The sequence below is a fragment of the Pantherophis guttatus genome, chromosome 3, assembly GCF_059756535.1.
Source record: "Pantherophis guttatus breed Tessera chromosome 3, ASM5975653v1, whole genome shotgun sequence".
NCBI lineage: Eukaryota > Metazoa > Chordata > Lepidosauria > Squamata > Colubridae > Pantherophis > Pantherophis guttatus.
In genome coordinates, this window is record NC_142065.1 from 160704402 (window position 1) to 160730934 (window position 26533).

Consider the following 26533-nt stretch of genomic DNA (forward strand, 5'->3'; position numbering starts at 1 on the left):
AGCAGTGCATTTTGTTTCTATAAGTCCATCTAGGGTTCTCCGCATCCTTTACACCAACATTACTCCTTTCTTCTATACTACAAAGGCACCATGTATAAATACACCATGGAAAAGTACCTAACTCATCAAATGGGTTGGAACTGGAACATCCAGAATTTCTGTTTAAAAAGGAGCATTCTCAGGAATAAACACAAGTAGTTTTTACTTCTTAAGATCTCTAAAGGGAAAAAAAATTCTTTAGGGGGGAATTTGGGGGTGGGGGAAATATCCAAGTACATAATAGCAGTATTCTCTGCTCTGGACTCTCAGTAGGATTTAATTATATGAGAAAGATAGTGATCTGTCCCCTGACAGTGTATACTAAAACTACATAATGAACACAAGAGATTATTTTTGTTGATTTATTGACAGTTCACTGGAATGCCACAATCAACTCTTATGCATAATTTTTGGAATAAAAGATGAAAGGTATGGACTTTTGTGATGGCATATTAACATTTTCTGCACTTTTAATTCAGTCTACATTTCTTTGAGAATATCGATGCACAAATTAATTGCTGAAAATAATGCCTAACCTAAAGTTTCTGTCAAAGGGAAATCTACTTCCAATGGCACTTTAGCTTCTATAGGCCTCAAGTCACTAAAGGAAAATAATAAATGAATCTGCAGGATCACAGATAAATCTTTATTGTGTCTTAAGGATTTTTCCATGTCAAATAATTGAGCCAAATTCTAGTCTTGTACTGTATTGGATTTTCTTGTGGCTGAACTGAAAAACTGAAATTGATCAGATTACACATTAAGAAAACAGAAACTGACACCACAAACCTTTCCACTTCTCGAAACTGAATCTGTTGCATTTTATTGTTTGTATAAGTAATTTAAGATGGGAGGAAAATAAAATTTCCATTTTCTTTTCCACTTATAAAGAAACTAGTTTTAACAATTTGTATATACTCTGCATATTAAGGTAACTTTCTTTTGCAATGGGACTATTAAGAAAAGCAGGGAAATATAATACTTTTGAAAAATAGAATAACTGAAATGTGGAAACAGATTTCTTTTTCTTATTTGATTTATCCATAAAACGGAAGGCAGACTGGTTCTGGTTTCCCCCATATTGATTTTTTTTCCTTCCTTCCTTCCTTCCTTCCTTCCTTCCTTCCTTCCTTCCTTCCTTCCTTCCATCCATCCATCCATCCATCCATCCATCCATCCATAACAGACCATAAGAACAAGACTCAAAGGAAAAAACAGTTTTGAGACTTTTGGGTTTCCAAAAGATATGTTGTTACAAATATTAGGGAGTTTTGAAATGAGAGAAAAAGGCAAATATGAGAGGTTACACTATTGGATAATAACCAATTCAAAGTACAGTGTTGAATGATAATTGATATTTGCTTTATATTCCAAAATAACTTTTACTATCATCATTGGCATTCCACATTTCTCTAAATCCATGGCATTCTGTCTTAGTGGCAATTAGTAGATATGAATCCTCACAGAAAATATATTTGAATGATTCAAGGAAACATTAAGAACTCTACATTATCAGGATTTATGAAAAATATCTCATACTATATCACTAATAACATCTTTTTATTTCTGTATATGAAAAACAATGAACAGCTATTGTCTGGAATCAGCATTTTCTATAAGAAGCAGCTAAAGAAGCTGAAAAAAATTTAATTCATAATTTGAATCTTGGTCCAAAATTAATTTCAGCCATTAAGTAGCTGAATTTTAGCCATTCCAAGTAGCATACTAATATAAATTTGTTACTGTGCAAATTACCTTTAATTATCAATATAAAAACTTACTGCGTGGAAATCGTGGAGGATTATCATTGACATCAGTCAGGGTAACGGTGACAGATGTGGTCCCAGAAAGACCCCCATTTTGACCAACCATATCCTTGGCTTGAATGACAAGCAAATATTGGTCTTTTGCTTCTCTATCCATATTGGGAAGTGCAGTCTTGATAATACCTAAAGTATACCAAAATAGTACATAAAGTAGGGGTAAACATCTTATCAGTTACTAAGCATGAACATACAGCAGCAACATTTGCATTGTAACCCCCACCCCCCAAAAAATACAAAATTCTGGGCTGCCATGACTTTAAATTATCATGTATTTCAGTGAGCATCATTCATAAAGTATTAACTCTAGGCAGGCCCACTTATGTCAAATAATCACTAATTTTAAATATCCAGCAAATGATAAGTCTTTCTCTTGCCCAGTATATGATATGACCAAATGATCATCTACTTTTATCTCCAGGAACTACTTTTAAGCTCAATCAGGTTTATTATTCCTACTTTACTGTTGCTGATTTTCTTACCAGCGTTATTTGTTTTGCTTCACTCTTCCATAACATTATTTACCTTTCCCATACTTAATATTCTTTCGTTTCTCTATGTTTTAAATGACATATACACCACTTTTTTTTTTAAAAAAAAATGAGGGTCACCTGAAACATCCCACTGGATTTCAACTTCTTTGCACATTTACAAAGAAGTAAATGAGGTTAGGAGAATTAAAACCAAAATTTCAAAATCCGATCAATATGATCACTTCCTAGGTATTAACTATTTTTTTTCCTTTGTCATATTAACATGTTGTGTACCACTGCTTTAATAACATTAAAGAAAATAATGATTCATAAAATGACCCAGATTTGCTTGGTTGTCAACCCAATTTAGTCTACACCAGTTAAAAGATCAACACTGTACATAATACATTATGTTTTAATTCATACACCTTAAAATTAAGCTCCTATAACTAAATAGAATATTCTCAATATAACTAGAACTGCTAAGAATACTATGGTCTACCAAATTACCATACTTTAGATTTCATTCCATCTATCTCAAATTCCTATATTTGTGAATGCAGCTGAAGAATATAAGAAGAACCCCCGGGGTCAGGCCAACAACTCAGTTACAATATTGTGTTACACAATGTCTACCCAGATGCATTCAGGAAGCTTATAAGTACACCAAGATTTCCATTCTTTAAAAATTGAAAAATTGCAGTGCTTGAAACCATACAGTTAACTGCCATGTTGTTAAATTCCAAATTGGAATAGTCCAAATTTAAAATCTGAACACTCAAAGGATTTGGGAATACATTATTGCATGAACGTTCAAAATAAACAGTTCCAATATTCTGCAAAGTAAACAGTAACAAGGGGTGAGGCTGAAGTTTTGGGGGGAAAAAATTGAAGGGTCATTGCAGTCCTTACACTTATAAGTGCCAAAACTCCAAGGACTGTTTTATTTCTATAATGTTAAAAGCTGCTATCAAGAACATACAGTGACACCTCAGAGACAAACCATACAATGGTGTAGAGACTTTGGGCTCAATGGGTTACTGCCCTTAAATGGATTATGCTTGGTATAGAAGTTATTTCATTTTTTTTAAGGTAACCATTGGATACAACAAATGAATTGTTTGTCTCAATCTCTGAGATTTTCACTACTCAACTTAAAGTTGCTTATTTTAAGGCTTTTTTAGTGAATTGTAAAAACAAAAGAAAAGAAAGGAATAAGATCACATGATGGGGATGTTGCAAACTGGTATGTGTTCTGAGTTTTTCCAATGCTACAGTGTAAACAGGATGGGACTAATAAAAATTAGGTAACCCAGTCAACATCTAATGGCAAGAAACTGTAGGAGTTGCAATTCCTCTCAAACAAAATAAGGAAAGACATTACATTTCCTACTTTCATTACAGTCTATGCACACACAGACTGATTTGTTAAACAGAAGTAGTCAAAGCCTTTTTCTCTGCCATCAAAGTGACAACATGGATGAACAATAGCATTTATCATTCTGTTGCCAAACTCCCATGCTGCCAAAATGAGTTTCTTAAGAATCTCAAACCATAAATGACCCAGTACAATCTTGGTGCTATTAATAATCTGATGCCATGCTGTGCATTTAAATGAAGCTATTCTAAATTAGCTAATATCTTAAAAATAAAACAAAGCAAAATCACTCACTATAATTAGAGAACTTTGATGTAGGAGCTGAAGCACTGTATTGTCTGAAGCAGTTTTAGAGCTATCCATTTGGCCATCTCTTTGTCACTTGTAATTACTCTTTGAAATTTAAAAGAAGAGGGAAGAAAAGAACAGAACAACTGTTCTGTTACCATTCAACTATGTAGATAAGCATTGGGCAATTAAATATCCCTCCTTTAACTAGGAAGGTTTTCATATTGTTATACAGTACAGCAGGCAGAGATATAAGATTTTATCTCACCATTGTTCCATGTCACCAGCTGAGAAAAGACAAAATATATGATCAGCTAAAATGCATTGGCCTTCTATATTATCCTTGATATTTATAATCTCTAGATCCAGATGTACTTCTTTCTTCTTCTTTTGAATTTCGAACAGAGGTGGTATTCAGCAAGTTCTGACCAGTTCTGGAGAACCGGTAGCAGAAATTTTGAGTAGTTCGCAGAACCTCTGACTGGCCCTGCCCCTATCTATTCTCTGCCTCCCGAGTCCCAGCTAATTGGGAGGAAATGGGAATTTTGCAGTAACCTTCCCCTGGAGTGGGGAGGGAATGGAGATTTTACAGTATCTGAAAAAAATGGTAAAAGAGTTCCTGTGGATTTTTCTCAGCTAGTCGTTGCTGACTATAAGGGCAGTGCTGATCTCCATTTCAAGGGCATTGAGAACACTGTTACCTTCCCACCAAAGCTGTACCACTTATCTACTTGTATTTGTATCCTGTAAACTGCTAAATTGGCAGGAGCTGGGGTGAAGATGGGAGCTCACCCCATCATGTGGAGCTCAGATCTCAAACCTGGGCTGCCCACTTTCCAGCCAACAAGCCCAGCATCTTAACCACTGAGCCACTGCATTGCCCATTTAGGCCTGAATCCAGACTGAACAGGGTCCAAATAGTTTGTTTCCTTTAGGGCAGGGGTGTCAAACTCGTGGCCCATGGGCTGGATGTGTTACGCACTGGCCATGCCCACCCCTGGTTTAGTGAAGGGGGAAAGTCACAATACATCATGTGATGATGTGACAACACGAGTTTGACACCCCTGCTTTAGGGTGTTCAAAGTTGATTCACCAGGATCAACTCTATTATTTAACACTGTTGATCCAGGGATGGCCTCCTTAGGCCTTTGACAAAAAAAAAAAAAAAGTCAGATCTTCTTGGTAACAGTCATTCTTAGGATAAGTTGAAAGAAAGAGAATAGCTTGAGGTTATGGACAGGCAAACCTAGAGGTATGAATTGAATAAATCTATGAGCCCCTCATAAAACTTCCACACGCTAAACTTTTATGTGCTTATTTCTAGAAAAGTGAAAATGGATATTTGTGCTGCTTTATGGCTTAGAGAATTGTTACTACTAAGATCAGCAAGTGCAAATTAATATTGATCCACTCCCTTGCTCAGAAAAACAAAGTGAAATGTGGAAGAAACAAAGTGAAATGTTATTATGCTCCCTATCCAAATACTTTTCTTGATCAATACAAGACTATTCCATTTTTCCATAAACAGAAAGCACATCATGTTGAGCAATCGTGTTGGGTATAAATGTAATATTTCAATAGTACTTGCAGAATTCAAGGAGTGACAGAATTCAAGGAGTGTGAAAGAGTCAAAGCACGTGCAGTGGAAAAATATATTCACAAACTGTTATCGTTCTTCTTATATTAAGGGGTGCTCACAAACTGGTGTCAAACAGTATGGGTTTTTCAGCTGCCATATCTGGATACAATAAACAATAACAAAAGAAGGCTAACATTGGGCTCTGCATATACAAGGATCTTCTGTTCCACAGATTCTGACAGGCCTTAACTTTTGCTTGAAATCCTAGACATACATAAACATGTTTCTGTTAGCCGCAATTATCCTAATGTACAAATAACTTTTTTAAAAATCAGATCCAAACATGAACTGATGTGTATTTAGATTCCTGTTTGGCGATTCTGCTTTGACCTGAATTTAAACCTTGGTCTTCAACCCTTAGATCATTTTGACAAGCCCTTTCTTATGATTCCTATTTATTCCTACCAAGAGACATAGGGCATTCTTTGATATCATCCAAGGGCAGGTCTAACAATGGAGTTCTGTGACTGTTTTATTTCTCGCACTCATAATATATAACAATATCATAGTATGAAGTACTATAATATAATGTACATGATGAGAGCATTCTAGGTACTATCATAATGTTTTTAGCAAATATGAAAAGTTCTTTCCAGATGAACATAGATTCTTGATTTTCTGCTCAGAAAGGACAAAATTTATGGCATAAATTGCCATAATAATTAAAAAAGTGCTATATTTTGGTAATGAAATAGTATTTTTACAAAAAAAAGTGAAACATTTCAGTAATACAGTGCAGTCAGGTGTACAAACATATCTTCACAAAGACAACATTTGTGGAACCTTTTCAAATATAAAGCAAAACATAGCTTTGAGAGTTTCAGAGCATACTAATGAATGAGGAAGGGAAAAGAAATGATAACACTGCAAGAATAAAAAAATTAAAAATGAATAGAAATAATATCAAGTATTTAGACATTTCAGATGTATACTTGTTAGAACACATTTTAGGCTTGTGATAATAATTCTTTTTTACTTGCAGTAGCACATCAATAATCACATTCTGAATGCCTAGTCCAATCCATAATCAAAAGAACATGGTAGAACTACATTTTTCTCACTTTCCTCTTACTTTCCTCATTAAATCTCATATTCAAGGAAACAAGCCACTTTTTTTTAAAGGACTTTGTTGTTAAAGATCTAGAGACACTGTAAGGTAAAATTGGCTTTCCCATTAGGAAAAAAAAAATTTAGATGACTGATGTTGAGATGAAATAATGGTAATTGTCTTAATCATTCCTCCTGAGTTTCCCTCCCTTCCAAAACAATCTTTAAGTTACCCTGAAGGTGCTGTCCAAGTTGCCTTGAAAGCTCTACAAGTTTTCAATCTTCAGAAGTGATTGACATTTTAATATAGTTATCTGAAGCCAATTTCAATTTCTAGTACAGTACATTAATACTTGGAAGCAAGGGGAGGAATATGGAGGGCAGGTGGTCCTTTTTCTTTGTCTCTAGCACCAGAATGCCATGGGCTAATTCTGTTGAATGGAAAAGATCAGGAGAAAGTAATGTGTGATTGGTTCCTCTCCTTTCAAGGACGAAATAACTGGAATGTGTTTTGAAATAACAATTTAATTGAGTACCTCCAAAATGCTTCAGTGACTTTGAGATCCTTATGTATGATATAGAATGTTACAACTACAATTATATGTGTTTAACTCTCTAATAGTGACATAAATAGCTGGCCAATGTGGTTTGTCACTTCCTTAATCTCTGCCTATCAGAACACAGTTGGGATGGCAAAACTGACATTCCTTGGGAGCTTCATTCACTTTCTCAGCACTTAGTTTCTTTAATATGTTAAGCTATAAATCCTAACTTCGTTCTTCCTTGCAGTAACTTCTATGCTCACAACTATTCACACAACTGGGAATTCAACTCAGCACTAAGCATTCTAAATATAGACTCATGACTGACCTTATTTTTATAGTCTGCATTACTGAAGCAGATTTTAGTCTCTTGACAATGAAGGATTGGGTGCCAGGTTAATATTTAATGGTACTAGCCCAAACTTTTAACATCCTAAAAATAGGGATCAGGTAGAAAGACTACATTTTTGTTTTTGCATTGCTGTCACAGTTATTTTTATTTTCTTGTACACTGGTATGAATTCACCAGGAATATGGAGGTATAGAAGTAAATAAAGCGAATAAATAAATAATCAATTACACCACTTTCTTTGTCCAATCTCCTACTCTGTAATTTACCTATTCCATGTATTGTACTTTTTGACTTCTGCTGCCTACTCTAACTAAGGCAGAGCACTGATAATAAACCATAATCCTCACAACCAAGACTTGCAAATAACCAAGAGGTCCTTTTGAGAAAGGGCCAAATTTGTCACCAATTATCCTAACCCTCCAAGCACCAAATAAAGCCCAGTTATCAGAAGCGGCACAATTATATCAGAAGCTTTCACCAAAAATCCTAATCAGACTAACACCCAACCAAAACCAGTGATGAGAGGATCCTTCCAGGGATAGGCCAAGTTTGGTAACAATTATGTCAGCCATCCTGGCATTGATACTTAATTATAAAAGGAAATGAAGCTCCACACGACTGTGGCAGGAAAAACATGTAGGAAAATAGGAGGATTTAAAAAAAAAAACAAAACACCAGCTTTTAAAGTGTGCATTTTCAAATTAAGCTAGGATACTCTCTGCTTTGATTCCCCTAATCTTATTGATTCTTTATTAAATAGTTTGGAAGCTATTGTTCTATCTTTAATTTATATTTATCTTTGACCTAAAATAGTTATGAAGGAATATTGCATATTGGATATGTAAGAGTTACCTTGTAGAGAGATGGCAGCGAACAAATGTAATAAATAATAGTATTATTTTAAAAATGTATTGTGCTAAATCCTTTGAAGATATCCAAGTGAAACTTAATAGGATTAATATTCTGTAAAGGGCCTATCATCACTGCTGTTTTCATCCCAGTCTGCTAAAAATGAAGCAGCATCTGGCATTTTGATTTTTTTCCCCATTATAGTTATGAACAATATCTGGATTTGAAAATGGCTCAAATCAGATAGCCAATGAATTTTCAGTTACAGATTTGAATAGAATCAAACTGTCTTGGAATTTCAAACCTCTAATTCAAATGGAATCAGAGGTGATCCACAAAGACTTATCTATTTGCTATTCAAACTGTTGTGTTTGTATCCTTAAACTGGGCAAAACAGCACATCACAGGGCAAACCCATTTCAACTAATGTATTTCAGCCTAACTTAGACAGATTATTCTGGATGGAAATGATTTTTTTGAAAATTCTTGCTGTTTTAATCCCATTGCTCTTCATTGCCACAGCTGCTCTGCCACAGTTATGTGATCCTCATTTCCTTTCCACAAGTCAATGGGGAAACCTGGGAAGCTTGCAGGAAGAAAGTCAGTGGGGATCTCATGTCTGCAGCTGATAGCAATAGCAATAGCACTTAAGACTTATATAACACTTTACAGTGCTTTACAGCCCTCTCTAAGCAGTTTACAGAGTCAGCATACTGTCCCCAACAATCTGGGTCCTCATTTTACCCACCTCGGAAGGATGGAAGGCTGAGTCAACCTTGAGCCTGGTGAGATTTGAACTGCCAAATTGGAGACAGCCGGCAGTCAGCAGAAGTAGTGCACTACTGCACTTTAATCACTGCGCCACCGGGGCTTCTAATGGTAGGAACATGGTAGTTATTTTGGACTTCTTTTTTAAATACGGAAATATATCTGAAAGAATAACGCAATGGATCACAGATTGCTAGTTATAGATAAAAGCACAGGAGAATATTTACCTGTCTTTGGTTCCACAGAAAAATAAGGTTGACCTTGAAGGATGCTGTAAACCACTCTGGCACTGTTGCCATATGTAGGGTCATCTGCATCGGTTGCTGTTACTTGTACCACGGAGGTTCCTGGAAATGTTCAGAAATAATAATGAATTTGTTAATGTTCGTCATGAAACAGAGGAACAGAATATTGTGTTTCTGAGGTGAGCATTTTTAATGAAACTCAGCCCAATACAGCTCCAAACCATGTTGATATGTATGTCATTTAGATTACACCGAATTTCTTTGATGCTTTTAACATCAAATGAGTTGATGGCACTTGTCAGTTATTCATCTAATGTTATTCTCGAACTGCAAAATCAAATAGTGCCGGAAATAGAAGGCATCTTCCATTTACTCCCAGAGAAAATGCACACAAGATACAAACGAGTCACATCAATGTCAAGCAATTCAGCAATATATCCATCCATAAGACTTTAATATTGATAATTTAAAAAAGATTTTGGGCTATAAAACTCGTAGTATCAGTCTTTTCCTGCCATTAGAAGCAATTATTCCAGAGCAGAAAATGGAATTTTTGGAAGCATGTGTCAGAAAGGTATGAATAGATGTCATTTATATTCCTGGTGTGCATATGAAGGTAGGAATGCACAGATTGATGATAGCTGCCTCTGACGCTCCAGAGAATTGTTATAATGGAAGAACCAGAGACAAATTCACAGAGAAACTGTGCACATGTTGTTTGTTGTGAGGAGTAAATGTTGAAAAAAGCCAAAATGCCTTTGCCTACTTCGTTGTATGAAGTGAAAATTAGATATGTTAGGAAAAACATTCAAGTATTTTAAATGGGGTACCCAAGATCTATGGTAAATAAGGTAAAAGAAAATATATAGGATCAAGAATGGATTGGCCCTTGATGAACGTGAATTAATACAAAAGTGCATGAGCAATATGAAAGAGGTACACTGAGGTGGTTTGATCATCTAGAAAAAAATGAATCAGGCTCAAATAGAAAAGAAAATTAAAGGTGTTAAAATGAAAAAAGAGAACAAAAAGTCATGATTTGATGAAGTTGGTGTTGATGAAATTTTAAAAAAGGGAAAAGTTTAACTAAATATGAATTGGTCTATGGACAGGATATAAACAAGGATAGTGTACAAGAATGCAAAAGTTATAGTGACATATGGTTGGTGTATATGTTTGCTTTTCATATCTCAAGCCTTTAATTCTATAGCATAGTATTTCTTATTCATTTGTTTGTTTGTTCATTCATTTTTGCACTTTGAATAATAAAATGGTTTATGCCCAAATGAAATAGTGTGGTATACATATGTATACGGCATCTCAATATGTGCCAAAAAAGGTTTTGTTTTCTTTCTTTAGACTGTAAGTACTATGCAGCAAAATATTATTATGGTTAATTTGTTTTAGGATTCTAAAAAAGTACAAAAGGAATACATTCTCTATCCCTTATTAACATATGACTTCTAAAATAGACGAAAACCCTTACTTCTGAAAATGGTTCCATACTTTTGTTTCTTTAATAAAGAATTTCTCAAATATGGCCCACAAATAATATTGCAAATGGCAACAACACATATACAACGTTTGCAAGTATATTGATATGTTTATCTAGTCTGTTTGGAAGCATATGGCAATGCAGTTATGCCATTAGGGCAAACTGTAAGGCAGAGTTCCAGGTTTCATTCCCCACTGTGATCTAGAAAGCCCATAGCAGGGACCACACCCCACTTACTGAAATAAGTAACCATAATATGCATTTTTGTATTACCGAAAAGCACATTTGGATTCTGCAGAGCAGGGGTGGTGGTCACTTACCTTCGCTACCGGTTCGCAAATGTGAGCGTGCGCCACCTCGATGCATGCTCAGGACCTTCTGCGCATGCGCAGTGTCAAAAACGGGACATGATGGTGGCCTCCCGCTGCCACCACCAGTTCACCCAAACCACATACAACAGTCTGAATACCACCACTGCTGCAGAACCTTCCTATTCTGAGGCTTTTGTAGATCCCTTGTCTCTGTCACTGCTGCCTATCTCTGACCCAGGAAACTCACTAACCTTGATAGGACACTTATTTAAAACAAGCTTATTTTATCACATTTAAGGAATTTGAGAACAAAAGTGCCTGTAGAAAATTATTCTCTTGGGCAGCATGACCAAAGAAAAGGATTGCTGAAGCTGTAATTAAATCTACGGAGGATTCCAAGTTGCCTGGTGTGTATGAGAGAAACCTTTTTCTTTCCATCTTTGCTCTATTCTGTTTGAAGATAAAATCAAATCAAATCTTTATTGCGGTCATAGACCAGCATAACTGCTAGAAGATTGTTTTCCCCAAATACATAATCAAGTTAGCCTTTAGGTACGTTGTCCTAAATAGAGAGTGTTCTGAAAAGATTGCTGATGTGGGAGTAATAGAAACAAAGTCAGAGTTTTTCACCAGAAGACAAATTGTAAAGTAAAGAAACAAAGGCTTGTGGCAGACAGGAGAGGGTAGAAAAGATATATAGACAAGGAAAACAGCTATGTAATGATATTGATACCTCAGTGTACAAGGGGGAACAAGAGTGAAAAGTGAGGGAACTTGGAAAGCTATAAAGAAAGGAGAGAGACATTAGAGGAAGGGTGAATTATTACAGACTTTCTTTATAATCTGTCTAAAACTGTCTGCAGGAGCAGTGTAAATTTGCAGAGATATCCAGAAACAAAACAAAACAAAACAGAACAGAACAGGTGCTCATGGACTCAGCAGGACTTTACAAGACAAAACTGTAAATTACAAACTCCCAAAGCAGCTTCACATGAATAGCTGCATGGACAAACTACCTCTCCGACGATTCTCCTAATCTATTCAAGTCTATCTAAAGTAGAAAGGCAGGCGCAGCCCAGGCTAAACTGTACTAGCAGAGAGATTCCAACCTTAAAAAGGAGAGGAAAAGTCTAGCAGCAACTGATGTTTTTGCCAAGGCTGTTCTAACCTTGAAAAAGCAACAAATAAATAAATAAAATGCTGGCAATTTAAAAGAGAATGTCCAGGTTAATAAAAGGGGGGAAATGCTAATATAGGTATTTAAAAATTTAAAATATGTATGTATGTATGTATGTATGTATGTATGTATGTATGTATGTATGTATGTATAGATGTATATAAGTAAGGGATGCGGTGGCTCAGTGGCTAAGATGCTGAGCTTGTTGATCGAAAGGTTGGCAGTTCAGCGGTTTGAATCCCTAGCAGCAGCGTAACGGGGTGAGTTCCTGTTACTTGTCCCAGCTTCTGCCAACCTAGCAGTTCAAAAGCACGTAAGAAATGCAAGTAGAAAAATAGGGACCACCTTTGGTGGGAAGGTAACAGCCTTCCATGCATCTTTGGCATTTAGTCATGCTGGCCACATGACCATGGAGATGTCTTTGGACAGCACTGGTTCTTCGGCTTTGAAACGGAGATGAGCACCACCTCCTAGAGTTGGGAATGACTAGCACATATGTGCGAGGGGAACCTTTACCTTTATAGATGTATGCATGCATGTATGATATGTATATCCAGCCTAAGTGTCTCTGAACATAAGCAGAATTCTTCCAATGAAATGGCTTAAGAAGTTCTTGTAAAATAGAACCAAGACATTTTTTTTTCAAAATCAATTGTTGGACAAAATTTCTTAACTTTTTCTGTTTTCATCCCAATACATATAGGCACACATGTATACCCACATACAAATCCAGAAAAAGATCACCTTCTGGTGAGCACTAGCTACTGTTACTGCTATCAATAACAGCCCACAGTTCTGTGCAACTTCTCTGTAGAAAAACAAAATCATTGAAAAGATCTCCAATTACTCTGTCCGCAAACTGGATAGAGAAATTACTATCAGGAAGATTAAATATACCAAGTATGAACAAAAAGTCTTTCATTTATGATCTTTCCTTTAAGGTGATCTACTTTCTGTTTTAAGAATTTGACACCAATACTTTCCATGCTCTGTGTCTTCAAAGAACAGCTTTTTACAAGATTAATTCCAGGACAGAGGAGTTCTCAACATGTCTTCAATTCACATCAGTGGTGGGAATCAAATTTTTTTACTACTGGTTCTATGAACATGGCATAGCCTGGTGGGCGTGGCTTGGTGGGCATGGCAGGGGAAGGATTCTGTAAAATCTCCATTTCCTCCCGATCTACTGAGACTCAGGAGGCAGAGAATAGATGGGGGCAGGGCCAGTCAGAGGTGGTATTTACCGGTTCTCCAAACTATTCAAAATTTCCCCTACCGGTTCTCCAGAACTGGTCAGAACCTGCTGAATCCCACCTCTGATTCACATGCTTAAATTTATCTTCTGCACTTGTTTAAAAATTATTTAAAAAGCAACATACCCCGAGAGTACTCTTATATTATACTCCCGAGTTTTGTATTTTATATCCGGACAACTGGATAAAAGAATGGGAGTCTAAAATTTCAAACTGGATTTATATAAGTGTTGTGCTATCTGCAGTAAATGTGATATGAGGTCATACTGCAAACATAACACCTCCTTTTTCTTTCTTTCTTTTTTTTAAACATTATGGCCATTATTTAGTGCCCTTTCCTTTGTTCTCCTGAGTACAATGTTGCCATTCTAGAATTTATAATCTCTCTTGGAACCACAGCCGTTGCTCTTGAGACTTGCATTTACTGACAATAGTCTTTTACAAATACCTCCAGCAATCAGCTCTATTTTTACAGTTAGTAATTCTTGAGGAAGTCACAGAAGCATATATAAACTTCAGTGAGAGCCTCTACAATTCCACTAGGGAAACTCTATAAATCCAGAAGTTCACCTACAGACAAAATCATAGAGTTTGCCAACCCAGTCGCTAAACTTCAGGAGTCAAATTAAAAGAAATAGAAAAAGAAGAATTTGACTCCTGACTAAATCCATATACATTTTTACCAGTGGTGAAATCTGAACTGGTTTACTACCGGTTCGCTGGCTGTGCATGCGCAGTGCGCACCATGCACCAAATGTGAGGTGTGCATGTGCAGTACACATCAAAAGGAGGCATGCGGTAAGTAGAACAGTGCGCAAGGGGGGGTGATCAGCTGTGGTGCACAATCTTTTTTTTTACTTTTAAAAGCAAAAAAAAAAATGCCTCTGACAATTGCGCTGCTCAGCTGTGATCATCAGAGGCTTTTTTTTACCTTTTAAAAGCATTTTTTCTACAACCTCTTCGGCCGAAGAAGTTATAAACAAAATGCTTTTAAAAGGCTCTGACGATCCCAGCTGAGTTGCCTGATCATCAGAGGCTTTTTTTTTTAACTTTAAAAGCAAAGAGGTTGTAGAAAAAATGCTTTTAAAAGTAAAAAAAATGATGATCACGCGGCTCAGCTGGGCATGGGCGGGGGGGCAGAGATTTTTGCTACCAGTTCTCTGAACCACCCGCCGCCATCGCTACCAGATTGGGCAATCCGGTCCAAACGGGGAGCATTTCACCCCTGATTTTTACATGTGAAATTTCTCCCAATTGTATAGATATATAGAAGACAAGAACAAGAATTTTCTAGCCAGAAAAATACTGAATGTTTTGCTGCAATTTTTAAGTATAAAAAAAAGGGTTTAAGCATATACATACATACATACATACATACATACATACATATATATATATATATATATATGTGATATATATATCACTTTTATGTAACAGTTTCTAATAAAAAATGATTTAGGTGGTCTTAACATTTCTTCCAGCTTGTACTCACCAACGTTTTTATTGCTGAAGAGTATAAGAATTTCAAATCACCATATTATAGTAAAACTTACCTGGGAACCAATAAAGCAAAGATTCTCCCTTCCACTCTTTAGCTTTAACACATCATGTCTTCATTTCCTAAAAGCATACTCATCTTTTCTAAAACTAACACATTTTCATTTATTATTTTGTTATTCTTTTTTTTTTTTAGTCTTGGATTCCAGACTCTAGAGATATCAGTGTAGATTGAGTGAGCAATGGAGAATTTAATTTGAACATACGGTAGGTATCATCCTGCCATCATCTTTATTTTTTTTTTATTATATTTTCATTTTTCCCCCAGAAAAATCCAAGGACACGTAGAAAGTATTGGACACATAGAAAGTGTGCAAAATTGGAATAAAACTGGAATAAAAAATATGAACTACTATAAGAAATTTACATATTCCGTTAGATAAATGTTAAATATGAAAAAATATGATAATGATATTTTTAAATACTAGTGCCTTTCTGTAATCAGTGCTATAATCTAAATAACCAGAATGTTATTTAAGAATTAAAGATGTCTTAAGCCTTTAAACATTCAAAGAGATTGGTAGTTTTTAAGCTTTAATAGCTCATTTTGGCTGAAATTACTTTTACTGTCCTTAATACCCAATTAATAAAGTCCTTGTCATGGATCTAATTTTAAAATATGTGAGGTAGATACTTCATTTCTCCTTAGTATTTCATGAATGCAGGAGATGTTTAATTAGAAATGGTGTCATATAAATAAACCATGACTTACTGTGACTATATAAGATAAATGTCACACAAGCAGTTCATGAAGCTAAATTCAGTATTAATGCAGTATTAAATATTACTCTACCAGTAACCACAAAGGCATTTAAATATATCATTCTATGAAACTTGAATTAGATTTAATGTTCTGTAATATACAAAACTCATGAACTATATATAATCCAATTTAGATATTATTTTCTAGTGATTTCTCTGCCTTTTGTTAGACTTCCTTTGTAGAGGAATTGCAATTTTGCTGTTTTTGCCATCTAAAGAATACTTATATACAAAAATAACTTCTATTTGCAAAAGAACAAGTAAAATAGTTTGTATACATGGTAACGCTATATGGATTTCTATCTCAATAGAATTTCTAATAGAATAGAATTTTCACTTCAATTACATAACATGTAAAACTTTACAATTAATAACATCCTACATAAGAAGCACACTGTCTGAGTCTTTCAGTGAAATGCAGTGGATATAGTATACTTGGATTTCAGTAAGGCATCACAGCCTACTTTGTGGTAAATTAAAACAATGTGGGATAGACAGCATCAACATCAGATGGATTTTAGAACTACATCTACACAGAAGAAAATAAGCAGTGGGATACTCCAAGGTTCTGATTTAGGCCCAATACTCTTCAACATATTCATAAATGATTTAGATGAGGGAATAGAAGGGGAAACTCAACAAATATGCAGACAACACTAAACTGGCAGGAATAGCCAACACTCCAGAAGACAGGCTCAAGATCCAGATGGATCTCAACAGACTTGAATACTGGGCCCTATCTAATGCAAAGAAATTCAATGTAGAGAAATGTAGATTTTTACATTTAAGCAAGAAAAATCAAATGTACAGGTATAGATTAGGTGAAACCTGGCTCAAAAGCTATAACTGTGAGAGGGCTCTTGGAGTTCCAGAGGACACTTAATATATGAGCCAGCAATTGTGCAGCAGCAGCTAAAAAAAGCCAATACAATCCTAGGTTACGTTAACAGAGGGATAGAATCAAGATTACGTGAAGTATTAGTATTGCTTTATAAAGCCTTAATAAGACCACACTTAGAATACTGCATCCAGTTTTGGTCACATATTATAAAAAAGATGTAGAGACTCTGGAAAGTAGACAGAAAAGAGCAACAAAGATGATTAGGAGTTGGAGGCTAAAACACATGAAGAAAGTTTGGAAGAATTTGGTTTGTCTAGTCTAGTAAAAAGGGGTGTTATGATAGCAATATTTGAGGGGCTGCCACAAATAAGAGTGGGTCAACCTATTTTCCAGAGCACCAGAAGCCAAGACAAGAAACAATGGATGGAAAATAATCCAGGAGAGATGTAACCTAGAACTAAGGAGAAATTTCCTAACAGTGAGAACAATTAACCAGTGGAACAGCTTGCCTTTAGAAGTTGTGAGTGCTCCATTCCTGGAGGATTTTAAAAGAGTGGACAGCCATTTGTCTGGAATGATATAGGGTCTCCTGCTTGTTCAGGGGGTTGGACCAGAAGACTTCTAAGTTCCTTCCAACTCTGTTATTCTGTTATTCTGATTCTTCACCACAGCTTCAGAGAGACCCGCAAAGTAAGCTCAATATTTTTGTATTTGTGTTTAAATGTTGTATGCGGGTATATACATGGAAGAGTACATCACATTTTGACATATGATTTGCCACTTGCTTCTTTCCCAGCAGGTAAAGAAACACAGATTTGATACACATATTTGAAAGTGAAGAAGAAAAGATGGGTTAAAGCTCCAACTACACTATATTAATAGAGAAATGAGTAGGACTAAAGCTGGTGTGTCCGGAGCGTTATCTAGGTAAATTTTGTTTAGGTATTAGAACTGGAATTCCAGAGTGGTGCTTATGTTCACCAAGGGAGCATCCATAAGTATGTTTGGATATTGCTAGACCACCACAGAGACTATTTTATAAATGGACTAGTAATCAGTTACTCTGCCTAATTAGGAACCTGCAAATTAGATGTAACAGTAATAGCCAACTCACTGTAGCATTCCCATTCAGAAAGTTGTTAACAGGACTGCACCCTGGCCCCTTTTTAAAAATAGATATGGCAGTTCAATGGTCATTGCCTTAACTAAACAGGAATTCCAGCCCACTACACTTTAGACCAGTGTTTCTCAACCTTGGTAGCTTGAAGATGGGTGAATGTCAACTCCCAGAATCCCCCAGTCAGCTGGCTGGGGGATTCTGGGAGTTGACGTCCACCCATCTTCAAGCTTCCAAGGTTGAGAAACACTGCTTTAGACTGTTGACTGTGTTCCTGTATCAAGTTGATGAAAATATTCTTTTGGTCACTGAAGTTGGTCTCAGAAGACATCGACTGGCTCTTACCGTAGAAAAGAATTGCTTACAATTAATTACACCAAAACTAAAATTATGGTCTTTTCAAAGGGATTGCAATGCTGTAAGCATCAATGGCAGATGAATAACATTACTGTAGACCAAGTTTCATCTTTTAAATATCTCAGCACACTATTCCAGCAATTGGGCATCCGTCGAGAACTAATTAAAACTATTTCTAATACAGCTAATATTACTGCTAAAGCTATACTCAGCTTTTTTTCATGCTACAGGAGGTATGAATGCACTTGCTACCACAACACTTTTCAAAGCTAAATCTATCTCCAAAATGTTATATGGTTTGCAGGTATGTGCATCCAGTAACCTAAAATCCCTCGATACAATGCAGTACAAATTCTTGAGAATGCAGAAACTGGGTTGAGTCCCTTGGATTTCAAGGTCCATGTACAGTATGTGGCTCTGTTTTGGGCTTGAGCTTCAGTTTTCCAGTAATTCTCCAGCTGTCATTATTCTTTTTTAATAATTTCTCCCTTTTTGGAAGCTAGGACCCAAAGTGACTTATATCATTGTTTTTCCTAGCTTTAGGTAATCCAAAAGCGAGAGCTGTAATATAGCAGCAAGGGATCACATATCTCTTCATGTAGAACAGGTGATATTAGGCCACCGTGACTGGCATAATATAAACTGGAGACCTTTCCAGCCAGCAAACTAATGTCATCAGCCATCACATCATAGAAATTCTTCTTTAATCTCATTTAATGTCCTGCCCTCTGCCTTATCAGAAAGAATAATGATATAATAATATTCCTTTGTACATCAAACCTGTTTCTGTGCTTTGGAGGAACCTGAGATCCTAGCATACATGTTCCTTTGGCGCTCTTTCTATAGTAAGCTACATTCCACCCTTATACTTTCATTTGACAACAGAAGTCTCTTCTGTCTGGAGGACAATCCTAGTTGTTCCTTGCTACCAAACCAGAATCCCGACAGTTTCAAGAGGGCTGCAAAATTTCTCAACTGCAGTTGCCTTGTGTAGAAAAATATTTTGTTAATTTTCTGATTTCATACAATATACACAAACTCATGTCCCGGGGTTATCACTTAATACTAAAATACTCAATAGATATTGACCTAGCAGTTCAAAAACGGGTGACCGCAAGTAGGTTTAGCTTTAGTAGGTTTAACGAGTTAAGCTCATTAAGAAGAGATTGGACAGCCATTTATCTGGAATGGTATAAGGTCTACTGTTTGTGCAGGGGTTGGACAACTTAATGGGGATATCAAAAGAGCCTCTAGCTGGGTGAAAGTCACCATTCTATCCTTTCAACTGAAAGCGTTTTGGTGCTCAGAACATGACAGTAGTAGTAGTTGAAGTAGTAGTAGTAATAGTAGTACCTAGCAGCAACAGTGATAGGTAGAATTCTAGCATTTTATTTTAGAGTATTTTTTTATTAATTACTGTAATTATTTTGTTTTTAGCACTCAGGTGCTACTTTTAATATCCTGTTAGCTGCACTTATTGTACTATAACAATATATACTCCTGATAATATCTTAGCAAGTTTTCCAGCTTCTAGGCATTTTATTGTTCTTTCTGAATACTGTCTATATTTTCTGTCATGGTTTTCTGCTTTTTGCCTCTTACTCTTTTAAGATGTCAACGTTTAATTTGCTGGTCAGAGATCATAATGAAAACAAACAAAATCTTGTAATCTCCCATAGCCCTCAGACTGCCCATGGCATGCTCCAAAATGTAACTGCTGGCCAAAGAATCTGGGGAACAAGACTCAGAGAAATTATTTGATCTTTAAAAACAAGACCCTTGACAAAATGTGCTGCCACCTTTTCAATAAAGAAATGTTTTAAAATGCTGCCTTGGACTTAGCCCCTGCCTCATTTTTTCTCCCTCTTTGACATCAACAAGTTACTGCAAGGTTAAAAGACCACACTTTCATTTAGGGAAAAGTTATCAAGCAGATTTACTATCTGCAGTTTGCAGATGTTGGTGAAAATCACAGTTGAGGCATATAGTTGACATAACTAACCCAAGGTTGTCATCAAAGATAAATGTCCATAATGTCTTGAAACAGGATTGTAGATTTGTTCCCTAAGGAGAATCTCTAAACGGACTGGGTAAACAAGCAATAGATTAAAAATATCTGAGTACAGGTATCGGTACACAAAATGCAACCCTCTTGGTATATAACTGGCATCATAATAAAGGAGACTATCAAACCAGGCATAGAAGCAGTTATTCTGACTAGAAGAGGCAAATGTCCTAGTATGTATCATTTGATCAACAGCACAGCAGAGAGAGTGTTATGAGAATACTAGACACAGTTGTGTGTGTCTTGCTCAGTGTGTACACACAGATAGAGCAATATGAATTATAATCAGAGATGAGAAGACTACCGAGGTAGGGGGGGGAGAGATACCCAGAAGCAATAGGGAAAGATCAGGGTGGGAATTTTTGTTTGTTCTCTTTTCTAAAAGATTGAAAATAAATAGATTATGGAATATTTCCTATTTTTCCTTTTAAATGCCACATAACATGGCTAAAGTGTCAAATAAAGTGGTCCATGTTTGGAAATACAACAAATCATAATCATAATAATTAACATGTAAAAAGATAGAAAAGCTTGTCACAACAGAAGGTTTCAGATACCATGGCACTGAAGAAATAAAAGTAAAGTCTCAGGAAAATAATGAATAACATTTCCTGAGGTGAATTAGTATTTTCTGAGTCTTGCCCTTCCCATACTTTTTTTTTTAAATAGTGCTTTCTGAATGAGTCTGTATTTCTTTGTTTAGTATAATCTTGGTGAGAGTTTTTCCTCCCACTTTAATGTTATTTGCCTGTCTGATTCTAACATGCAAAAATGAAAAGACACAGTATTCCTAAAACCTGATAGCTAAATGTTCTTAAAATTAAGAACATTTTAAAATAAATTCATGTCAGCATACAATCAGTGTCGGAACAAAATACATTTTCAATGTTATATAATAAACAAATTATTATAATCCAACGCATCTGAAAGTCACTAGGTTGGGAAGGGTGATTTAAAATTGTGAAATCCTCATAATGCTTGTAAATCAACATAGGGAATTAGAAATAATAATAATTAAAATTTGAAGAATAAAAATAAATACTGTTCAGGGCCAAGATGAAAAGTTAAGATATTTTTCAAAGCTGTTTGTTCTGAACTTCAAGAACAGTTCGGTAAAATTCAGTAAATATCTTTATTTATTTATTTATCTATCTGCCCACCCATCCATTCCACAGACAGCTTAAAATATATAAAACATCATCTTTTCTATCTTTAAGAGAAGCCACTTTCTTCAAGTAGATATTTGGAAAATGTGGTGTGATTTGTGCTTAAAAGTCCTTTAAAAATTGTGTACCCTCTCCTTTTAGAGGAACTGTGTTTAACCCACAGCCCAAGGGCTACATGTGGCCCTGGACAGCTAGTAATGCATTTCCACAAAATGTATACATTAAAATATTATATATTTTATATCCAGCCCAAGTTAATTCCTTTTCACAATATGGTCCAGGCAAGCCAAAAGGTTGGACTGCCATGATCCAGAGCATATCTACAAGCATCTTTAGAATCCCACAGTTTCATCTCTGTTTCTTCTCCAGAAGTTATTCCTTTTTGTCCAACTTGGCTTTGAAATTGTATTAAAAGAACGATAGGGAAAAGGCTAGCCATCAAGCTAGCAATACGAGTTTTACATTCATGTTAATAAAATCATATTGCAGTTAAAGTTATTTACTATTCTTTCCTCTGCCCTCACTAATATTTCAACTGTTCCTCTCCTTTTATGTTGCTACAGGGATAAACTATTTCAAATACAATGTGCAGCAGCTTGAGTCTTTTCTGATTTAGGTTTTATATTTTCTCCATACAATCTGGATGAATATCTTCTTAACATACTTATATAACAATTCAAATGAAGAAAACAGATTTTCCTCCCTGCTTTCCACACCCCAAGATAACACCATCTATTTATAAATTGCCATTTCTGAGGGGGAAAAATATCTAGATATAGATTGGGTGCTTATTGGTCCTATGAAAAAAACAAGAGAAAAATCAAGATAAGATACAATTGACAATATATGCTATTTATTTCAAGTCAGCTTTTAATAGGGCAAACTTGTCTCTCGCATTACAGTCTTCCATACATATATGCAGAAAATCTACTAATTTTAATGGACTCTACTCCCAAATAAGAACATCATAAGCAAACACCCTTTCTAAGGCTGTGGACATAATATTTTTCTATTTATTTTTGATGGTTAGGATGATATTAGGAGCCAATGTGGAAAGTGGTTAAGTATATAGCTAGAAACCTGGGAGGTCCAGTCCCATTTTAGGCACAAACCAGCTCGGTGACATTGAGCCATTCACGATCTCTCAGCCTTAGGACAGAGGGAATGGCAAATCAATTCCTAAATCTTGTCTAGAAAAGTGCAGCAACTTGTTAAGGCAATTGTCAGGAGTCACTACTGATTTGAATGTGCATGACTGCATGCCTGCACACACATACAAACACACACACACATACACACAAGGATGATGATAAGTGAAGAAGATGATTATTAAAGGTTAATAATGTAAACCTATTGCAAAGCTTATCAACCATTTTCATCTGTTCTTTGCTTTAAAAAATAGAATAGAATAGAATTTTTTATTGGCCAAATGTGATTGGACACACAATGAATTTGTCTTGGTGCATATGGTCTCGGTGTACATAAAAGAAAAGATACGTTCATCAAGAATCATAAGGTACAACACTTAAAGCAAAACAAAACCATGCTATCAACCTTGGCAAAACTGGCAATTTTTCATGACAGGATTAGAGGTAAGATACGGGGGCTACAACAAAAGAACAGTGGGTTGTCTGTTCCCCAAATATCACCTTAAATGTATCAAGTTACAGGTGTTAACAGAAATTAAAGTGATGTGATAATAAACCACTAACTATATTAGGGATCATTACATTATATTACAGATCATTATAGCAAGAATGAAATAAAGATTATGATCTCAGTCAGGGGTCTTCAATCTTGGCAACTTTAAGCCTTGTGGACTTCAACTCCCAGAATTCCTCAGCGGGCACAGCTTCTGAGCAAAGGCTGAGAATTCCTGGCTGAGGAATTCTGGGAGTTGAAGTCCACAAGTCTTAAAGTTGCCAAGGTTGGAGACCCCTGATCTAAGTCACCTAACCACTTTTTCTTCACTGGCAAGACTATAGAGGCTTAAATATGTTGTCTTCCTGAAGAAGAAATTATCAGGGATATGAATAAGAATTCTGAGGAAAGAGGCTTGTAGGCCTAAAAGAGACTTTGCTTTGCATTAAGTGGTTACAGCAGATACTGGTATTTTGATTATACACTTTTATGAACATCTAAGGACTTAAACCTGGTCATACATATTGATGAAAATATACATTTATAATTGGTGACATTCATTTACATAATTTATGTCCTGGATTATCATGCCATAATTTTCTGTAACAGCAGATAACTTGATTGAGTCCTTATCATATTCATTGTAGATCTCTCTTGATACATTTATTTTCTTCTAGTGACTTCTAATGTTCAATCTTCAAAGTTGTTTTATACATTTTTCCAAATATAAATATATATGTTTCCACAGGAAGGTTTCTTTTTTAACTTCAAAATCTTAAATCAAGTTCATTTGAGCCCCTAATCTTTTTGAAACTTTATTTTAAAAAAACCCACTAGTCATACTTTTGCTGTACGTTGAAAAACTTTTTTATAGATCTCTGATTTAGAAAGTTTTTTTAAAAAAAGTATTGAAGAAAACACACCCAGTGATTTCATTAACTGTTCATTCTCAAGCTACTCAATCTTTCAGATGCAGTGAAAATAAATAAATAAATCCAAAGTGATTAAGAGGTCAGCCTCAGTCAAAACTAGAGCCCATATAAGCTATATTAACAGCTATAAGCACAATAGAATCCTGCTACTTCCAGTTGGCAGCAAGTTGACTGCAAAAAGTCAGTTCCTGCCATACACTCATTGTAAAATAGATGTTCAGAGTACATGTAGGTAAGCTTAAGATCTCTTTCTCTGGAAAAAAAATCTAGAAATCCAAATCCATCATACACATGCCATTTTCAGCCACAATATTATCTCTCTATTTCTATTTCCTCTATTTCACAGGAAGCCCTTCTTTTCTCACTTTAGATTTAATTTTTTTCATCGCTTTTTAAAAATTGAGAAACTTCAGAATAAAAAAGTTCTAATGTACTCAATGGGTGAGTCTCCTTCAATTCTTTAAGAATGAGGTTTTAATTATAAATTTAAGGTTTAGGGAGAAAATGGAACATTCAGCAAAGGCTGATTGGGGTGCTGATTTTAGAAAGTTTTAGGATTCAGATGGACTCAAATTAATGACTTTGAAATTAATTGAACCCTTCCTATGTGATTCCATGTTTAGATTTAGGAATAAAAATAACAGATAAGATGACTTTGAAGATGACTAGAGGGAAACAAATATATTAATGGATCTAATGAGAGGGAATGAATACTGAATTCAGAAATAATTTCAAAGATAGCCACTATTATAGATAAGCTGAATGGAATCATGGGAAAGGAACAAGTTTCCTTACATAAAACCAAAATTGATATCAATGTGCATTTAAAATAAAAAAGATGAAATGCTGGATATAGAAATGAAACAGTTGATGTTTTAATAATTAAAAACATGCAAATACTAAACTAGAAGTGTGATGCAGAGAATCTTTTTACAGATTTACGAAAGGGGCTTGTTAAAATTGTCAATTTGGTAAGAGGAGATAGTGAGAATATGAAGTGTGACTTGGATATTCTCTTTATAGTGGACTTCTTGAAGTTGTCAACAACTTTGAGGCAAGAAACAGAGTGTAAAAAGAAAACAGATGTTAGGATGTTATCTGCGGAAAATAAGATTGTTGGAAGAAAGAGGAAAAATACAAAGTTGGCTTATTTGATCAAGGTTAAAACGAATGAGTAATGTTTAATAGATTCTTGCATACTAGGACAGGATAATGATATTTTACAGGTTTTGTATATCTAGAAGAAACGAGAGAATCCATGTGCTGCATTTTAAATGGATTCAGTTAATAAAAGTATGGGAAGGACTTCAAGTACATTTATTAAGTATAGTTTGTAACAGTTATGTTGTTATTTCTGACAATTCTTAATGAACTGCTGATTAAGAGAGCAGTGCTTTAAAGATTTGTTTGTGGATAATGGGTGATATTTGGGATGAAGCACTGTTTGCTGTATTTTAAGAGATATTAATTAATTCTTAATGTTAATTATACTTGCTGGGGATGAAGGGGAGGATTCTTTTTCCTGCACTTTTTTATTTTTCTATTTTCTTATCTATTTATAATTGTATCTTTTGTAATCTTAGATTTGACAAAACGTAGAAAGCTGTATTTGGAAATAAACTGGCAGCCAATGTACCATCTGCAACAAAGGAATAATAGCGATAAAATGGCTTTCATCTTCCAGGATGCAGCCTACTGCATTTTGCATCAGTCAAAATTTTGAGGTAATCTTCAAGAGCAATTCCAAATAGAGTTTACTGCAATAATCCAATTAAGAGGTAATGAAAGCATAAGTGACTGTTGCCAGGTCCCTCCACTCCAAATGAGATACAAGTGACATATGGGGCTGAAGCCGAATTACTCTTCTGGCCATGAACTCTACCCTCTTTTTCAAGTCGACTGCAATAGAATACAAGTGACAGGTCTACTCTTTCAGGAAGTGTATAACTTAATTTAGAGCCAGCATAGATACTAACTATCAAACCTAGCAGTTTCTGGACAAAGAGATTTGGGTTCAGCATCACTTTATTTGGTCCAATCTATTTTTTTTTACTCATCTAAACATCTGGTGAGAACATCTACAGCAGCTCCTGTCTGGCAGTGGAATATATAGCTAGGATATATCCATATACTGATGATATCTCATCACATACTAACCAATGATCTCACCAAAGAGAATGAGAAAAAGTGAAGGCTTTTCTGATCAATGCATTCTAGTGTTTAAGGCTTTACATTTGTCTATTTTAATAATTGCTGGTACAGACTTTTTCATTTCATTCATACTTCGGTATTCTTGTCCACACATGTATATTCCTTACCGGTCAATGGGCATATACAGTAATGACCAAAATTGTGGAAACCTTTTGGGAAAGGTTTTGAAAAGTGTATTTTCTAAAACTAGCTAATAACACCACTT

General features: G+C 35.4%; 1 protein-coding gene across 2 annotated transcripts in view; it reads right to left on the minus strand.

Moving 5' to 3' along the window:
- LOC117672607 (cadherin-7) overlaps nucleotides 1–26533 on the minus strand; it is a 133271-nt gene that overhangs the window by 29716 nt on the left and 77022 nt on the right. For both annotated transcript variants that reach the window (XM_034429388.2, XM_034429387.3), the window contains exons 4-5: nucleotides 9426–9545; nucleotides 1821–1988 (exon numbers count right to left, since the gene is read on the minus strand). In XM_034429388.2, coding sequence (XP_034285279.1) covers nucleotides 1821–1988; nucleotides 9426–9545 — 288 coding nt within the window. The remainder of the gene's footprint in view (nucleotides 1–1820; nucleotides 1989–9425; nucleotides 9546–26533) is intronic.